General features: G+C 43.8%; 2 protein-coding genes across 2 annotated transcripts in view; both read right to left on the bottom strand.

Annotated features, from left to right (window-relative positions):
• The window catches only part of rabgap1l (RAB GTPase activating protein 1-like), a 167370-nt gene extending 165480 nt beyond the window's left edge, over positions 1–1890 (bottom strand). Inside the window, exons 1-2 of the mRNA XM_078285512.1 lie at positions 1675–1890; positions 471–612 (exon numbers count right to left, since the gene is read on the bottom strand). Of these exons, the coding sequence (XP_078141638.1) occupies positions 471–612; positions 1675–1812 (280 nt within the window). The 5' untranslated portion in view covers positions 1813–1890. The remainder of the gene's footprint in view (positions 1–470; positions 613–1674) is intronic.
• A 15331-nt stretch (positions 1891–17221) lies between these two features.
• fam163ab (family with sequence similarity 163 member Ab) overlaps positions 17222–17275 on the bottom strand; it is an 809-nt gene continuing 755 nt past the window's right edge. The window contains exon 2 of the mRNA XM_071899593.2: positions 17222–17275. This exon is cut by the window's right edge and continues 363 nt beyond it. Within this exon, the coding sequence (XP_071755694.2) occupies positions 17222–17275 (54 nt within the window).

The following is a 17275-nucleotide window of genomic DNA, read 5'->3' as shown; positions in this document are numbered from 1 at the left end:
TTAGTTGCTTTTTGTCAGTAAGAACTTGCTATACTCATTTAAATTAGGAGCAAGCCAAATACTACACTGCCGGTCAAAAGTTTGGACTTTAATGCCTGTGTATGAATTTCTTTCCAAAGCCTTTCCATCAAGGCAAAGGGCGGCTACTTTAAAGAATCTAAAATATAAGATAGTTTTGATTTGTTTAGCACTTTTTTGGTCGCTGCATGATTCCATTTGTGTTATTTCATAGTTTTGATGTCTTTACTGTTATTCTAAAATGTGGGAAATAGTAAAGATAAAGAAAAATGTGGTGTGTCCAAACTTTTGACTGGTAGTGTACACGGTGAATATATGGATGTGTGGTTGGGTGAATGGGTGCAGGACAGGTGGCTGAGTGGATGTAAGTTGGGTGAATGAATGAATGAATGAATGAATGACTGTAAACACACTGACACTGTGATTGGACCGTACAGATCCAGACTCCGTACCTGCGGGTCGGGGCTCCAGGACCGGACCCTGCTCCCTCTGCTTCTCCATCTGCTCCACGCTGCTCTTCTCCTCCTTCACCTCGTCGTCGTCCAACACCTCCTCCATCGCTTTCTCCAGCTGCTCACTCCCATTCCACGACATCTGAGGGAGGGAAGGAGTGAGGGAGGGAAGGAGGGAGGGAGGGAGGGAGAGGATGGAGGGAGGAAAGGAGAGAAATTGAAGATAGGGAGGGAGAGAGAAAGAAAGAAAGGGAAATGAAACAGAGCAAGTGAAAGGAAAGTCAGAGGCGATGGAGGGAGAGAGAGAGAGAGAGAGAGAGAGAGAGGAGGGAGTGAATGAGTGACTTCCAGCTTGATGGACTGAGCGAACACTTCAGTTAAACTGATTAAACGGACAGACAGATAAAAGGCCACATGCATCTGGGAGATCAGATTGTAATCGGACAGAGAAAAAACGCATCAAATCCAGGTGTAAACACAAAGAAGACGCATTGAGACGCTTTTGTCCAAATTAAAAACAAAGCATAAATGAAATCTGCAATCCATGTATTAGCAACAAAGACAGAAACATAAATGGAGATAAAGTTAAGTGCACAGATCCAATAGGGAAACACACAAATCAAACAGGAGTAACATGTCAAAACTCCTGGATAGGAAAAAAACAAGACGAGGCGTTCACTGAAAATTTTAAAGGAGCTTTAAGTCCCCATGAGCTGAACTCCCATTACTGTTACTTCCTGGAAAACAGTGTGTCTTTAATGGTGACATCATGCTGCACCAAGAGGCGGAAATAAACCAATAAAACTTTACACATTTTTGAACAGTCCCACCCTTCCGCCCCTCCCAGAATTTTAATTTAATTCAATGAAATTCTGTGAAATTCCATGTTTTTTTGTGGTTATCCAGACATTATGATTGAATGTATTTGATTTGTCGAACTGTCTTTTATTTGATTCATAATGTTTGATTTATAATGTTCAAACTCTCTTTGAAGTGGAATTTCATGGAATTTAATGAATCAGCTCTGTTTCCTGTCGTTCCAGTTCAGTTCACATTCTGTTTCCTTACAGCTGGGAGACTTTCACACTGCAGGAGCTGAACTGGAGTTTACCGTGTATTCTGACTTCAGCTCACGAACGGACCGACCCTGGTGCATGTCGCCTCTTTAATGTCAGGTGTTAACGTGCGTCTGTGAGTTTCTGACCTTCAGTCGGGGCTTGCCCTCGGAGCCGGGCGGCGAGCCGGCGGCGCTCGGCTGCACCAGAACGAACTCCTCGCTGGTGACGGTGGCCACGGACTCCGTGGAGCCGCCGACTTTCCCCAGAGACGAGCTGTCGTCCATGACTCGCTGACTGGTCGCTCAGGGTCGGACAGGGAGACCGGGGTTCACGCTCTCCCCTCTCCGCTCCTCGCCGCTCCGCTTCGCTTGGCTCCGCCCGCTCCGCCTGCAGCTCTGAACACAACACAGGTACGGATGGAATCGATCAAATCAACATCACAATATAAAAATGTGACTTATGTCCAGCTCTCAGGTCAAGACTGCACTGCTAGAGCAATTTGCGCATTTTTTGCACCTCGGTTGCTTTTACTAAATAACACAGTTTTCATTTTATTCACCATGAAATCCATGTGAATCAAGCTGACTCGTGTTTCAGAGAGTTTCCTAAACCAGGACTGCTGGTGCTGAGAAGACCTGGAACCAGTTCGCCTCACTTTTTGTGACATTTTTCAAGTGCTGAAAAATAAATGCTGAACTGTACAAACAGCCTGCATGTCCTCACATAGTGTAATTTATATCACAATCACAACTCAGCAAAATAAAATAAAAAAACTGCATTAGGATTTTTTGTCAACATCAGCAGCCCTGTTTTCCAAAGATCCTTACAACTAAGGCTGCACAGTGATTCATCTGTTATCAACTTTAGTTTCCACAACCCAATTACTGATAGTGAAAAATTCAAAGAGTAGTGAAACATTTCCTTTTATTTACAATGTCCGCTGTGGTTGAAACCAGTCAAGGTGTTGATATACGACGGCAAAAGGGCAGTAAAATAATTTCACTCCTCAAATCATTGAGATTAATCTTTATTCATAACCGTGATCACAACATCTAGCAAAATAAACAGGATTATCATTTGAGCCATAATCCTGCAGCTCCTCTAACATTAAGTGTAAACAGTATTTAGCACACACAGAAACAGAACACAGTAGTTCATCTAAAACTGGACTTTACTGAGGTTTTATTGGACTCCTGAAGGGTTTTATGTCAGAAGTTTTTAGAAGCCCTTTGAGGTTTTTATCTCACCTGCACAAATTTAGAATTAGTTTTCTCTTTCACTGTGCAAATAGGTAAACTAGTGCTGAATCGATTAGTCGATCACCAGAGAATTAATCGATCGACAGAGAATTCATCAATTATAAATTTGATAATCGATTAATCGTTTTAGTCATTTATCAAGTACAAATACTAAACATTTGCTGATTACAGCTTCACAACTACTAAGATTTGCTGCTTTTCTCCATTTCATATCATTATAAAATGAATACTTTGGGTAATACTGTTTTTTTGGCTGCTGGTCAGACTTTGACATTATTTTTAAATTTTATAGACTAAATGATTAATCAAAAAATAATTTATGGATTAATCGAGAATGAAAATAATCAATACCGGTAGTTGCAGCCCTAAAGTAAAGTGAGCTACTCCCAGGTTTCATGTCTGCTCAGCTCTGAAACATGGTGAATTATGGGAAAGTGAGCAAGTTTTAAAACTAACAACCAGAATCTAAATATACCTGCTGGTTGTGCGGTGAGGTGTTGTGGTTCTGCTGCACAAGGAAACACCAAACCTCAACACACCAAACCAGTTCTCCACACCAGAAACACACACGGCGCCTGGCAACAGCAGCTCGGTGCTGCAGGTTGTATTTTTAGATTCCAAGTCTAGGCCAACATTATTATAATCACCATATCGCTTTCAATGTAATTACACCATTCCGCGAACAGGCACAATTTGTAAATCTAATTGTAAATCTGCAGCAGCGTGATTCCTAAAAATATTCAGCAGGTTTAAGGGAAGTGAGTAAGTCTCTTCCAGATCTCTCAGCTGTTTGTCAGTCGTTCTCACACGTGTGGCCAGAAAGCTGCCAAATCTGACAAAACACCCTGAGCCTCAGTTAACACCCCCCCCCCACACACACACACACACACACACACCACTCCCCCATCATCTGAAGGAAACACCACCAACTTAACGCTGTCAAACGATGCCTACTACCTCGACTCCTTTCAGCTTCAAATACAAAAACTCTGCCTCAGCCCGCCCAAGGTTTCTTCCAAGTTTTCCTACTAAGGTTTTTCTTTGGAGTTTTTCTTGTGTTTTTCACTATGCTTGTCCTATATAATTTTGTTCACCATTGATTGTGTTTAGTTAGATCTCGCTAGACACATCCTCTGTAAAGTCCTCTGAGACATGCTTGTGATAAAGGGCTATATAAATAAACCTGACTGTGTGTGTGGTGTCATGAACCAAAAACACTCTCAATCCATTTCTCCACGTTCATTTTCCAGCATCTCTCTGAGCCTTACCAAGAACAGGCCGTTTCTGTCGCCGTGTCTTTAAGGCTCATTAATATTAACGACCCCTCTGTTCCGATTGGCTAACCGTTTCGAGAGCGAAACGTGAGACGCCGCGGCCCGGCGGCTACAGGTAGGGAAAACTCTCCGGTAATAAACGATGACGACCGCTCGACCGCTTTGAAAAAAACACTTTGTTAGTCTATTATTTCTTACAGAAATGATAATGAGCGAACCTTTGTGACGCCACAAAGTTACGGAAGTCCAAACGGCTCGTTTAGAGGCTCGCTTTTCTAATATGGATTGTGTGGATTTAGTTGGCGACCGTGCATTTTGATACTTTCACCATGTTTAGATAGACCATCCAACTCCTTTATAATCACAGAGGCGAGGGGAGTCCTGTTTACACCATGTGGGACATTTAAGTCTTGTCAGTAGGACTGTAATGTGTACAGCGGTGAGAATTTACATGTTCGATTCACATTTTAGGAACTTAGCTGACAGTCAGCACAGCGATAGATTGATCCAGGTTACAAAGTTGAGCTAACGAGGTCCAATGATAGCGGTACACTGATCGATCGGCCACCAATCATAATCGGTTGATAAACGCTCTAAATAGGTCACTGGTGATCAAACTTTAAATTGCCAGATCAGGAAAGCAGTCAAACGCACACCATAATGCAGACACAGGAGATGCATAACAGCCATTTCCAGACCAGGTGTGAACATACAGTGATGTTAAGTCATAAAATCACATCGTTAAGAATCAGATCCCAAAAATCACATTGAAATCACCAGTGCAACCAAAACCCAAAAGTTTGTCTGGTGAAACAGTAAAAGTGTCTGGTGCAGTTAGCGCCCTGTCCTGATGTGAGTCCTGTCCTGATGTGAGTCCTGTCCTGATGTGAGCCCTGTCCTGATGTGAGCCCTGTCCTGATGTGAGTCCTGTCCTGATGTGAGCCCTGTCCTGATGTGAGTCCTGTCCTGATGTGAGTCCTGTCCTGATGCGAGTCCTGTCCTGATGCGAGTCCTGTCCTGATGCGAGCCCTGTCCTGATGTGAGTCCTGTCCTGATGCGAGTCCTGTCCTGATGTGAGTCCTGTCCTGAGGGTGTAACTGAGTCCTGTCCTGATGTGAGTCCTGTCCTGATGTGAGTCCTGTCCTGATGTGAGTCCTGTCCTGAGGGTGTAACTGAGTCCTGTCCTGATGTGAGTCCTGTCCTGATGTGAGTCCTGTCCTGATGTGAGCCCTGTCCTGATGCGAGTCCTGTCCTGATGTGAGTCCTGTCCTGATGCGAGTCCTGTCCTGATGCGAGCCCTGTCCTGATGTGAGCCCTGTCCTGATGTGAGTCCTGTCCTGATGCGAGTCCTGTCCTGATGCGAGTCCTGTCCTGATGTGAGTCCTGTCCTGAGGGTGTAACTGAGTCCTGTCCTGATGTGAGTCCTGTCCTGATGTGAGTCCTGTCCTGCTGCGAGTCCTGTCCTGATGCGAGTCCTGTCCTGAGGGTGTAACTGAGTCCTGTCCTGATGTGAGTCCTGTCCTGATGTGAGTCCTGTCCTGATGCGAGTCCTGTCCTGATGCGAGTCCTGTCCTGATGCGAGTCCTGTCCTGATGTGAGTCCTGTCCTGATGTGAGTCCTGTCCTGAGGGTGTAACTGAGTCCTGTCCTGATGTGAGTCCTGTCCTGATGGTGTAATTGAGTCCTGTCCTGATGCGAGTCCTGTCCTGATGTGAGTCCTGTCCTGATGCGAGTCCTGTCCTGACGTGAGTCCTGTCCTGATGGTGTAATTGAGTCCTGTCCTGATGTGAGTCCTGTCCTGATGGTGTAACTGAGTCCTGTCCTGATGGTGTAACTGGTGTGAAGAAGACACTTCTCCCTCTCCGGTCTAGGTGTGATACAAACAGCTTCTTCAGTTTCTATTCTCTGTCTGCCAACATGACAAGTCGATTAAAGCCAGCAGCATCTGTCAGACGACGTGGCTGCTGGCAGACGGATCGCATCAGACAGAGAGAGTCTGGGCTTTGATGTCTGCTGGTGCGAGACAAGATAAAAACACTTTCCAGGCTGGTTGGAAATGTCACTACGCTTTAATCAGGGATAAAGCCTGGAAACTGGAGCGAAAGGCACGCAGCATCATTTTACATTTCATTCCAGTCATTTAGCTGACGCTCTTCTGCAGGTGGGGGTTCAGGGTCTGGTGGGACGGTCTCTCTGGACATCAGCCCACTGTGTCAGGTATCGGTTTGCTGTTGATCACACCGCATCAGTCAGCATATATCCATCCAGGCCAAGTGACTCATGCTGGACTTTATAACTAAGCGAGTGGCCTTGCTTGGTTTTCCGGCCTTATCTAGACCAAGGCCAATACTGAACTACAGACAGCCCAGTTCTGAAAGTCAGAGACCTCTACCAGACAACAAGAGTTTACCAGAGGAAACAATATTAAAGACCACGTCATATTTACACCTTATAAATAAATTAAGTAGGTAGGTAAGTCAGTAAGAAAGCAAGCAAGCATCACAATCCAACTGTCTGTCACTGCTGTTCATAGAGAGCGGGCCGTTACGATTGGCTGTCTTTCAGTGGAATCATACGGTGATTTTGGGATATTGTGATACACAATATTATCAAATATTATTTGAACATTGGAGCCAGATCACTAACTGAAAATTATAAATTTATATTTGGTCATGCAGAGCTAGTTTTTATTATTTTTGTTTGTTTATTTTTTTACTATTATTATTATTATAAGAATAAAAGTCTCCCTGAGGAGAGCAAGCACTTTATCCTCTTTTAAATCTCTCCTAAAAACACACTTTGCTTTCCACTGATTTTATTTAATTTTTGATTTTATCTTTCTCTTGATTGTGCTTATTCTTTTATTTGTTTTATTATTTTATTGGTTTTACTACTGACATCGTTCTCTTTCATTTGCTTATATTATTATGTTGGTTTTGCTATTGCCATTATTATCTTTTATTTGTATTATTCTATTTCATTGTGTTAAGCACTTTGTAACCTTGTGCTATATAAATTAAATAAATGAAATGTTTGTACAGGGCTTTTCATAAAGTTAGAAAGTGTTGTTAAACTAAAGGAACAAAGGTAGCATATTAATAAACAACCAGCAACAATTGATTGGTTGCTATTTTTTCATTTCGTTCTTAGCAGTGTACCACGACCATCCAACAACAAGGTATGTTCATATGCATTATAAACAAAATATTCACCTCTAATGTCATTTATATATACAGCCATATACAATACACAATAACAGGAAGCCTGTCAGTCAGTGGCTCCATTAACGTCACAAAACATATTCAACTCAATACGTCAAGTGATGTATATTAAGGCTAACAGCTACTGATCCACACAGCTGCAGCCAGAGTCATGTGGAGCTGTGATGAACACCAGCTACACACACACACACACACACACACACACACACACAAATACATGCATACAAAAGGCTTTCATACAAAAGCACACACACAAACTCAAGTCAAAAGCATACACGCATATAATGGGTATTCATAAACTAACACACACACACACACACACACACACACACACAGCTGTATACAAACACACAGTCAAAAGCATAAATGTATGAAAAGGGCATTCACACACAGTCAAATGAATACATGCATACAATAGGCATTCATACACACATAACCCCACACGCACACACACACCCTAACACACACACACAATGAAAGCGACAGTCATGTGCTCCACTCACACTTATTGAATTACACAGAGCAGAAGGAAGCAGAAAAATGAACATTCCCGCTGATAAACGTATTGAAGGAGCTGCAGGGAGAAGGAGCCGGCTCAGTTTCCTGCAGCTTCACGTTCTCACCGTACCTCGCTACTCCAGCCACAACACCGATACCACGGGGCATGCTGGGAAACCGTGTCTCCAACCACAACCAGCGTCGCCAATGTTTAGTTTAGATTTTACAAAATGACTCATCTGGTTTGGTTGTGTTGAACTTTCCCTCTGAAGCGTTACAGAACCTGCAGAACTTGATGTTGATATTTCCTTTGTGTTGACCGTGCATGAGCACAAGATCCTGTAATTACACACACACACACACACACACACACACACACACACACACACACACAGCCAGTGTCCGAAATTGACTGCCAAGGACTGCTAAACTAAAAAATGAAGAACTAAGAAATTTTTTTTTCCAGCCAAAACAATTACAATGCATTTTTCATAGAAATATCTCATCCTGCCTGCTTTCAGTGCGGTTTCATGTATAGAAACAAGCACTCATGGATCAAGTTGGTAATTCATCATGAAGTGCAACAGAATTCAAAACACACACACACACTTTTTTTTTTATATTAATCCTCAACAAACATTAGGCTGGTTAACCATCCGGACAGCAGAGAAACAGAAGTTTGCACGCTACCACTTTGCGTAGAGCAACTTCACAGGCAGCCAATCAGGAGCCTGTTCGATACAGCGCCATTGTTTTGCTTTGCTTTGATTGGCTCATCACAGTCAGAGAAAGTACGGTGGCCAGCAGGGAAAAGTTTGAGAATAGGCAAACACCAAAGACCGATTATAACCGAAGCTTTCAAATGTTATCGTCTCAAAAAGAGCGGCAGGTGATTGGGTGAAACGTATTGATAGAAAGAGAAGGTTTACAGGCGTCTGGTGCATGGCGGGTGGCAATTTCAAAACCTGCTTACATGTACACAAGATCCTGTAATTACACGCATACATACAACAGTATTTATTCGCTGTCGTGGTGTTGGACAGTCTGCGTCTCCTCCGCCTCGCCTCACACTGTAAACATGTTGGTAAATCCAGACCCAGTCATTACAAGCCGGCTCCTCCAGTCCGGTTCCAGCTGGCAGCGTCTCTCACCAGCCGCTGCCTGTATGGGAGCTGGGAGCGGCCGGCGGTGAAGACAGTCGGCACAAAACCAAAACATCAGATCTGTACGGGTGTGTAGGGCTGAACCATATTGACTAAACATTTAACAGAATATTGCAGTTGCGATTTAAAGTTTTTCTTGTCATGCATTTGTTTAAAGAAAAGTGATTTTGTTTAAAAAACTAGATGTGAGTGTGCAGGATTTAGATTCGTTTACCAAAGATTACCTGCTGCAGCTCTAAAACTCCTTGTTCACAAATCCAGAGTGGATGCAACTCTCTCTCTCTTAAGCAAATAACTGCAGCCTCTTCAAAGTTCATTGTTTTTTTTATGATTGATTGTTCAGCTCTAGGTGTGTGGCCTCTGCTGCTGTCCTGCTACAGGTACAACAGGCTCTCCGGCTCTGAATCAACAACAGACGCTCATACAAACTCTAATCCCCGACACGGTCAACAAACCCCAGTCATCCGGACCAGAGGTTTTCACACCGGTCCGCCTCGAGGAGAGCTCAAGGGGAATTTGGAGACAGCAGCTCTGTGGCTTCAAACCAGCCTCCCTAACCAATACAGCTGAAAGATATTGACAAAAAATCTAATTGCGATTATTTGACAGAATACTGCGATTTACACTGTGATTCATATCATCACAACTTTTTCTTGTCATATATTTTTTAGAACTTGTTTAAAGAAAAACTAGATGTCAGTGTGCAGGATTTACTGAGTTTGAGTCTGATGAAAGGTTTTGAATCATGGACCAAAGATTACCTGCAAAAGCTCAAAAGCTCCTTGTTCACAAATCTCTCTCTCTTAAGCAATTAATTGCAGCCTCTGCGATTTGGAAATTGCAGAAGTTCATATCGCGATTGTGAAATTTTTTTCGATGAAGTGTTCAACTGTACTAACCAACTCGCTGAAGTGCTGACCTCGATATCTAGGGTGACAGTATTTACAGGGCGGGAGCTTAACACCAGCCAGATGCTGCTAAATCTATAACTGGAGTCAGTCGGCTATTCCAGTTAACCAACCATCATAACTTGGAGCTTTTATTCTATTCTAAAACTAGCTGGCTGGTAAAATAGTGAAAAGCTGCATGGGAATTGTGAGATTTCCCAGACCATGTAGCCTGTGGAAAAACAAGCTGACCTTACCGGACTGGAGGCCTATGCAACTTGTTTTTAAAGTGACTACATCAAGTGTGTATGAATGAGTGAGCAGGGTGGGACAGTGAGTTTCCCCGGCCGGGCGTCTCCCCCGGCCGTGACAGAGTGACGGCCGCGTGTCTGACAGCCGGCTCCATCGGCTCCGTCTGCTTCACCACCCCCCCGCTGGACTTCCTGTGCGGAAGACGTCGAAGCTGTCCGACGCGCTGACGGCAACTTCCCTGCCTCCCGTCACAGGAGGATTATGGGGCAGAAACGCATCCGACAGACCTGTGACCGCAGCATGGCAAACCGGCACAGAGCAAGGCACTACCACTGCCAGGGTTAGGGGTTCGATTCCCTGTACAGCTCAATGAGCAGAGCAAGGCACTAACACTGTCAGGGTGTGGCAGCGTCTGAAATTCCCCGCCAAGCGCCAAATATCGCTAAAATTTGTATTTAGCGGATAAATCAGTTCGGGTCAACTTTTTGAGACTATAACATTTGAAGAGCCTCGCTTATATACAGTCTTCAGTGTTTACTTGTTCTCACACTTTGTCCCTGCTGGCCACCGTACACTCTCTCTCTGACCGTGAGCCAATCAAATCAAAGCAAAACAATGATTTCTCCGCTGTCTGGATGGGCGACTAGACTAATGTTAGTGGAGGATTAATATCAACATGTGGAAGATTCTTCTGAAAAAGTATATTAATTATTTTGGCTGGTAAAACAAAATCTTCTTGGCAAATATTTCTTTAAATATTAAATGTATTTTTCATACAGTAAAGTTAATCTGGGACACTGGGGTTCGGGGTTCGGGGTTCAATTCCCTGTGTAGCTCACCAGGCAGAGCAAGGCACCAACACAACAGAGTTAGGGGTTCATTTCCCACAAAGGGATTCAATTCCAAGCCTAAAAATATTTACACTTATGGTTCTGTAAGGAGCTAAGCATCCATCACATACAGTGGCTTGTTATAAGTCACCTTGGCCAGCTCTAACCACATGAGAAACCATCAAACGGAAACACTAGAAGAAGTTCAGTTCAGTTCAGCTTCCTTTCAGCTGGCACTTAAAAACACAGTCTGACAGCAGTCACTGACTCATTTACAGTTAGGCCTAATGCTGCAGAGGGCCAAATTATTTTCATAGTCAAACCCATGGCATCATCAATTTTCTCTGTAAGTGTGAGTGTGTGTCAGACTCAGCAGTATGACTACACCAAACATGTGAAAACAGCTTAGACTCCAGCTGTTGTTACAACCTGTAATATAACTTGTGCAACACTAAATGGCACGCAACTTCAAGCGCTGGGATTAACCACAGAGACTATGAAGCTCAATAGTTTGATTAATGAAACTGTGTTAAATGTAAGCCAACTCCTGATATGTTGGTGAGTTTTTAAAATGCAGCTTCTTGAAGTAGCTCCTTCATGAAAGTGAAACATCTCTCCATCAGGAAAACACAACAAAAGGCCGCTGTGGCTCGCTGCCAGAGCTAAAGCCTGGCCCACATCAGAGGAGCGGTTTATTCCAGCAAGCTGAGACAGTCTGAAGGTTTGGTACATTTACTAAGCATACAGTAGCAGCACACCACGTTTCAAATGGAGACGAGCAACTCTCCACGTCGATCAACATGACCAACACCAGTGCAGGGAACCATAATTTCACTCCACCGGCCGCTGTACAGTGAATATACAGTAGAATGCCATCAGTCAAGATTCAACCCTCCAATTAATGGGTAGTTACCTGCTAAAGGGACAAATAAACTAATTTAACAGCCACAGCATAAATGTTACAAGATAAGAAAACATGACACTAACCTCCATGGAGAAACTGAGATGCTGCAGCAGCAAATAGTAACAGGATGCAGCAAAACAAATTAGATTATAAATAAGTATACAGCATTGTACAGTGGGTGGATAAAGTGGGGAGTGCTGCTTCCTATTTGATGATGACTGCATCTATACTGATCCCTGTTCACACCTAGACACCCAAATAATAAGTACAGAGGAAAGGAGAGCCACAAACCCCCCAAATCATCTTGTGATATAAAGAAAAGAAGGTGTTTTGTCTGTCAGTGCCTCCATGCAAGACACCTCCAACCCACCCAGTCCAGCTGTGCAGCTCATTCCTGCAGTGAGGTGTTTTTACTGTTGACTCAGTCTCAGCAGGCCGGAGTGCATCACACTGTCTCCAACAGCATCAGCAGGAAGCTAGCTGTGATGGCAGCTGCCTGGCTCCACCGTGCCTTTAAACAGCTGCTTAACGAACATTTAATACATGCATTTGGGTGACCGATATAACCACGAAATACCTTTTAAGAGTCAACAAAAGACAGGCAGAGGAACTCGGCAGACAGACAGGCAGCAGCTCAGACAGACACAGCAGCTAAACCCGAGAACACACAGGAAGACAGGCATGGCAGCATTAGCTAGCAGCAAGCTAGCCCGTAGCTAGCAGTGTTTTCTTCTCGCCGTGATGAAAACACGGGGTTGTCACGGACCAGACTGGCTGTGAAACAGAACATTTTCCAGGTCAGGCTGTGGAAGAGCAGCTGGCTGTCAGACTGATAAATACAGCCCGAACAGGAAGTATGCCAAGCTAGCCCTGCGATGCTAAGTTAAGCTAACGCTAACCAGCTCGAAGTCCAAAACAGTTGGAGCAATTTGGAGGGTCGAGCTCCCTCCACAGCCCGTCCGCTGCCAGGGAAACGCTAAGAAAGATAAAAGCAGCCTTTCTCTTCCCATTGCATGTAAACGTGTCATGTAAACGCGCACAGCTGCTGACAAAACAGCTGTCAACTTACTTGTTCACAGCAGACGCCTTTAGGAGTTGGAGAGTTGCTTGCTAGCTGTCAAGAGTTGCAGCAGAGATCTTCTATGTTTCAGCAGATGAATCACTCAAAGGTGAAAAACTGGCCCGCCTTCCGGTTTGCAAAAGAGGCGTTATCCACCACGCATGCGCTCTCCTCCTGCAGTTTGTCAGTTCCAGCGTCCTGTTTGAAAGTCTTCAGGCAGATAGCGCCATCAAAAAATACAGAAAATACTGATTTTTACAATTTCTTTCATTCTGGCCAGGATATCATTGTTGTCACATGCAGAGAATAATGTATTCATTTCACACAAAACAAACAAAATGGATGTTTTTAATAACACAAGTCATTTTATGATCACAACTGAAATGCCATGGCAGGACTCAGGTACTAGCCGGATTTTTCCGTTTGTTGTTGACATTGCAAAGTTTAGTTTGCTATAAAAACAGGAAGCTCAATTTTTCATCACTGAGTTCCTGTGTGTTGAGAGCAAGTAGGTTTTATATTAACTTATATTATATTGTTGAGCGTGAAGAAGAACCTGATCAGGAGGAACCAAAGTCTCCACAACACTTCAGTCACAGCAGCAGCTCTGGAAAGCTTCAGACAGAGAACATCTGAACGCTTCCCAGTTATCGCTTTTCTACGGAAGCGTAATGCATTCACTTGAGAAAAAAAAAATTGCCCTGTTTTTCTGAATTAACAAGATAATTATCTCAGAAAAACAGAGCAGAATTTTTTTATTTTTTTTTTAAATGCTCTGTTTTTCTGAATTAACAAGATAATTATCTCGTTAATTCAGAAAAACAGAGCATTTTTTTTAAAATAATTTTGCTCTGTTTTTCTGAATTAACGAGATCATTATCTCAGAAAAACAGAGCAGAATTATTTTTTTCCATGAAAACTTTTCTCAGAATTCTGAGATAATTATCTCGTTAATTCAGAAAAGCAGGGCAGTGAATGCAGTACGCTTCCGTACTTTTCACTACGAAATTGTTGCAACAGTTATTCCCATGTGACTTGAATGCAGCATAACACTGTTACCATAACAACCGACCTGGAGGAACAAAAACTACTCATCAACAAAATGTAAATCATCGCTGTGGAAGTCAACATCGCTTTGAGTTTGTCTGTAATTTGGTCCAAATAAACCTTTAATGTTTTTAACAGAGAGATGCGACAGAATCTCTCTACTTTTCCACGCACATGAATACATGCAGAGCAGACAGTTTGTAGTTCTCAGAAACAGCTGCAGAGTGAGAGCTGGTGTTTTTTTCCCTCCTCTCTGGTTGCAGCAGTTCACCAGCCAAACCCCACCAGTGCTCCCGGGCCAAAATCACTGTTCCAGGCGTAAGTCACGGGAGCGAGCACGCACAGCAGAACTTCAGTATATTCAGGCGACATGGTAAAGATGATCTGTCTGCAGCAGGGTGGAGAGCTCCACTCACTTCACACCTTTTTATTTACAGAATAGAGATTATCCATCTTTTCAGTCTGACATGAATCTCTCCGGCCTGAATTCATATTAATAATAAGAATAACAAGAAAAAAACCTTTATTAGAACAGCACTTCTTTCACAACATAGTTTACAAAGTGCTTCGGCAATCAACTAAAAGCAAGAATTAAATTCATAAGACAAATTAAAACAACAAGCCCATTGATGCTGCATTGCATTCTGGTCTATTTCCTTGTCTACGATTGGCCAATTTAAAAAATATACAACAAACTATTAAATGGAGCCAGGAATGCAAAGTAGGCTACATCAAAATAGCTGTTAAAGTAGTTTAGGGGAGTTTTCCTTTAACATTTTGAGAAACCTGACTTAAAATCTTGTGTAAAAGCACACACATGCTCACATTCTCTCTCTCTCTCTCTCTCTCTCTCTCTCTCTCTCTCTCTCTCTCTCTCTCTCTCTCTCTCTCTCTCTCATTGTCAATAACCACAAAAAGCCATTTCAAGCAGTTACAAATCTTTAATTGTCAAAAGTTAACACTGTGAAATATTATTGTTTCTGTATTCCTCTTCATATATGATTTTTGTTTTAACCACATTTCTAAAAATCTGTTGTTTTTTTTTGTTTTCAAAGATAGCTAGTTAAATAAGTAGTAAAATAGATAGTTAATAAGATAAGTTAAATAAATGGACGATGAAATGATTCCTTATCTGTGGGAGCAGGGGAACAAGGAGAAACGGTGAGTTTTTCATCACTGAATCCTGCAGGTTTCCAGTCCGGCTTTTCTAATCAGACTCAACAAGATTTCCTCAACTCAGAACCATCGATTTTCAGTCAAGAGCCTTTCATGTCTTCAGTCTCCTGGACGTTTATCTGCTGTTCATCCTGAGGAACAAAAATGTCTGGTGCAAAAAAAAAAAACATTTCAGGTGCTGAGAAATTTGAAGGTGTACAGTATGACGGCACTGCTATCGGCATTTATTAACTGTTAATCAACAATTAATTGAGAAATGAATTGACTAGCTGCTGATTAATGAATCCTAATCATGTTGTGCACTGCTGAAAAGAGGATGGAAAGTGTCTTTTTGTTCTGAGCATGAGTAACAGCGCTGCAGGCCGGTCCCAGCCTCTCGCAGAATGAGCAGCGTGTCTCACTGTGAAGTCCTGAAGGTTTTTCCTGCTGCACGCAAACACAAAGACACACACTACAGGAACATAACGGCGCGTGGCGAGCAACGCTGGGGACGCTTCACACTGAAAACGAGCGCGGTGAAACAGTTTCCTGTCACGTGAAAGTGTATTTTGACTTTCCCCACAATATGAAATGAAGCAAAAAACGGTGGAAAGGAAACACATGGCTATTTTGCATTTCAACATGAGAATAGTATAGGAGTATAGAGGAGGAGAGTGTAGACAAAAGAACACACACTACTAAAACACACACCGCCTCGTCCAAAACACAGCAAGCGTCTCTCTCCATCAGCAACACACAGCGGTCTGGAGAGGCGTTCACTGCTCCCTGGGAATATTTACATGTCCCGCTTTTTGCATCACTGTCAGTAAAGAGAGAAATTCACTCGGTTCGAGGGCTCAAGTGTCCTCGCCTGTTCGCGTGATCACACAGCAGGAGGAGAAACCGGGGGTTCGGTATGGGACCTGGCAACCCGAGAGGCCTCAAACGCTCGGTGTCCCGTAGTTTATTATGCAAACAAATCTCATTAAAGTCTCAGTTATGTGATGAGATGAGAGGAGTCGACTGGAGGCGGAGAGCTGCTGCGCGGTTCGGCAGACAACTTGCATAGAAAAAAAAAAGCTCCAGTCGTCCCTCCTCTTCTTCATTTCCTGTAATTCCAGCATCCTCCCAGAAATCCAGATCCTTCTGTAAATCACAACCAAACGGCTACAAGACACTTCATACATCATCCTGGTGTATTTTTCAGTCTTTTGGCAGACAGTAGGAACAGATGAAGCCCGGGGAAAATGATAACCAACCAAAGAAAGCCCTCAATCAGAGAAGACACATAAAGACAGAGAAGTCTCATAAAGGTTTCACACACTAAAACATGATCAATACCCTCCATGTGGAAGCATAAAGGGATTTTTCTAAAGACGACTAACGTTACAGCTACAGGTTCAGATCCGTCCAATCAGGGAGTCAGAGTTTCTGTGGAAGTGGAAGCTGAAGAATTTAAGGGCGTGAAGTGAGAAACTAAGGAAGAGAGGAGAGGAGGGGAGGAGAGGAGGAGGAGAGGAGAGGAGAGAAGAGGAGGAGAGGAGAGGAGAGAGGGGAGGAGGGGAGGAGAGAATAGGAGGAGAGGAGAGGAGAGGAGAGGAGAGAGGGGAGGAGAGGAGAGGAGAGGAGAGGAGGGGAGGAGAGGAGAGAAGAGGAGGAGAGGAGAGGAGAGAGGGGAGGAGGGGAGGAGAGAAGAGGAGGAGAGGAGAGGGGAGGAGAGGAGAGGAGAGGAGAGGAGAGAGGGGAGGAGAGGAGAGGAGAGGAGAGGAGAGGAGAGGAGAGGAGAGAGGGGAGGAGAGGAGAGGAGAGGAGAGGAGAGGAGAGGAGAGGAGAGGAGAGGAGAGGAGAGGAGAGGAGAGGAGAGGTGAAGACAGCTGGCTGGTCAGTAAAGTCTCATCTTCTCTTCGTGGGTTAAGAGAGAATCCTTAATGAGTTAAACCCCGCCCCCCTGTACCCCAGACCCTAAACAAATGGGGTGATGTAACAGTCACTTAAACCCCTAAAAACAGTGGGATTGTGGGTAACGGTCCAGCAGATCCCACCGGTGTCACAGTAGCTGTGGTGGTCTTGTCGGTGGCGGTCTTGGTGATGTGGTGGTGGTGGTGGGGGGGGGGTGTTTTGGGTGTCAGGGTGTCCCGGGGCGGTCACACCTCGGTGCTGATGGCGCGGGTGTTGGTGTAGAAGTCGGGCTGCGGCGC

This window comes from Centroberyx gerrardi, chromosome 9, assembly GCF_048128805.1.
Source record: "Centroberyx gerrardi isolate f3 chromosome 9, fCenGer3.hap1.cur.20231027, whole genome shotgun sequence".
NCBI lineage: Eukaryota > Metazoa > Chordata > Actinopteri > Beryciformes > Berycidae > Centroberyx > Centroberyx gerrardi.
The sequence above is the reverse complement of the archived record's forward strand: the minus strand, read 5'-3'. Positions and strand labels throughout refer to the sequence as shown.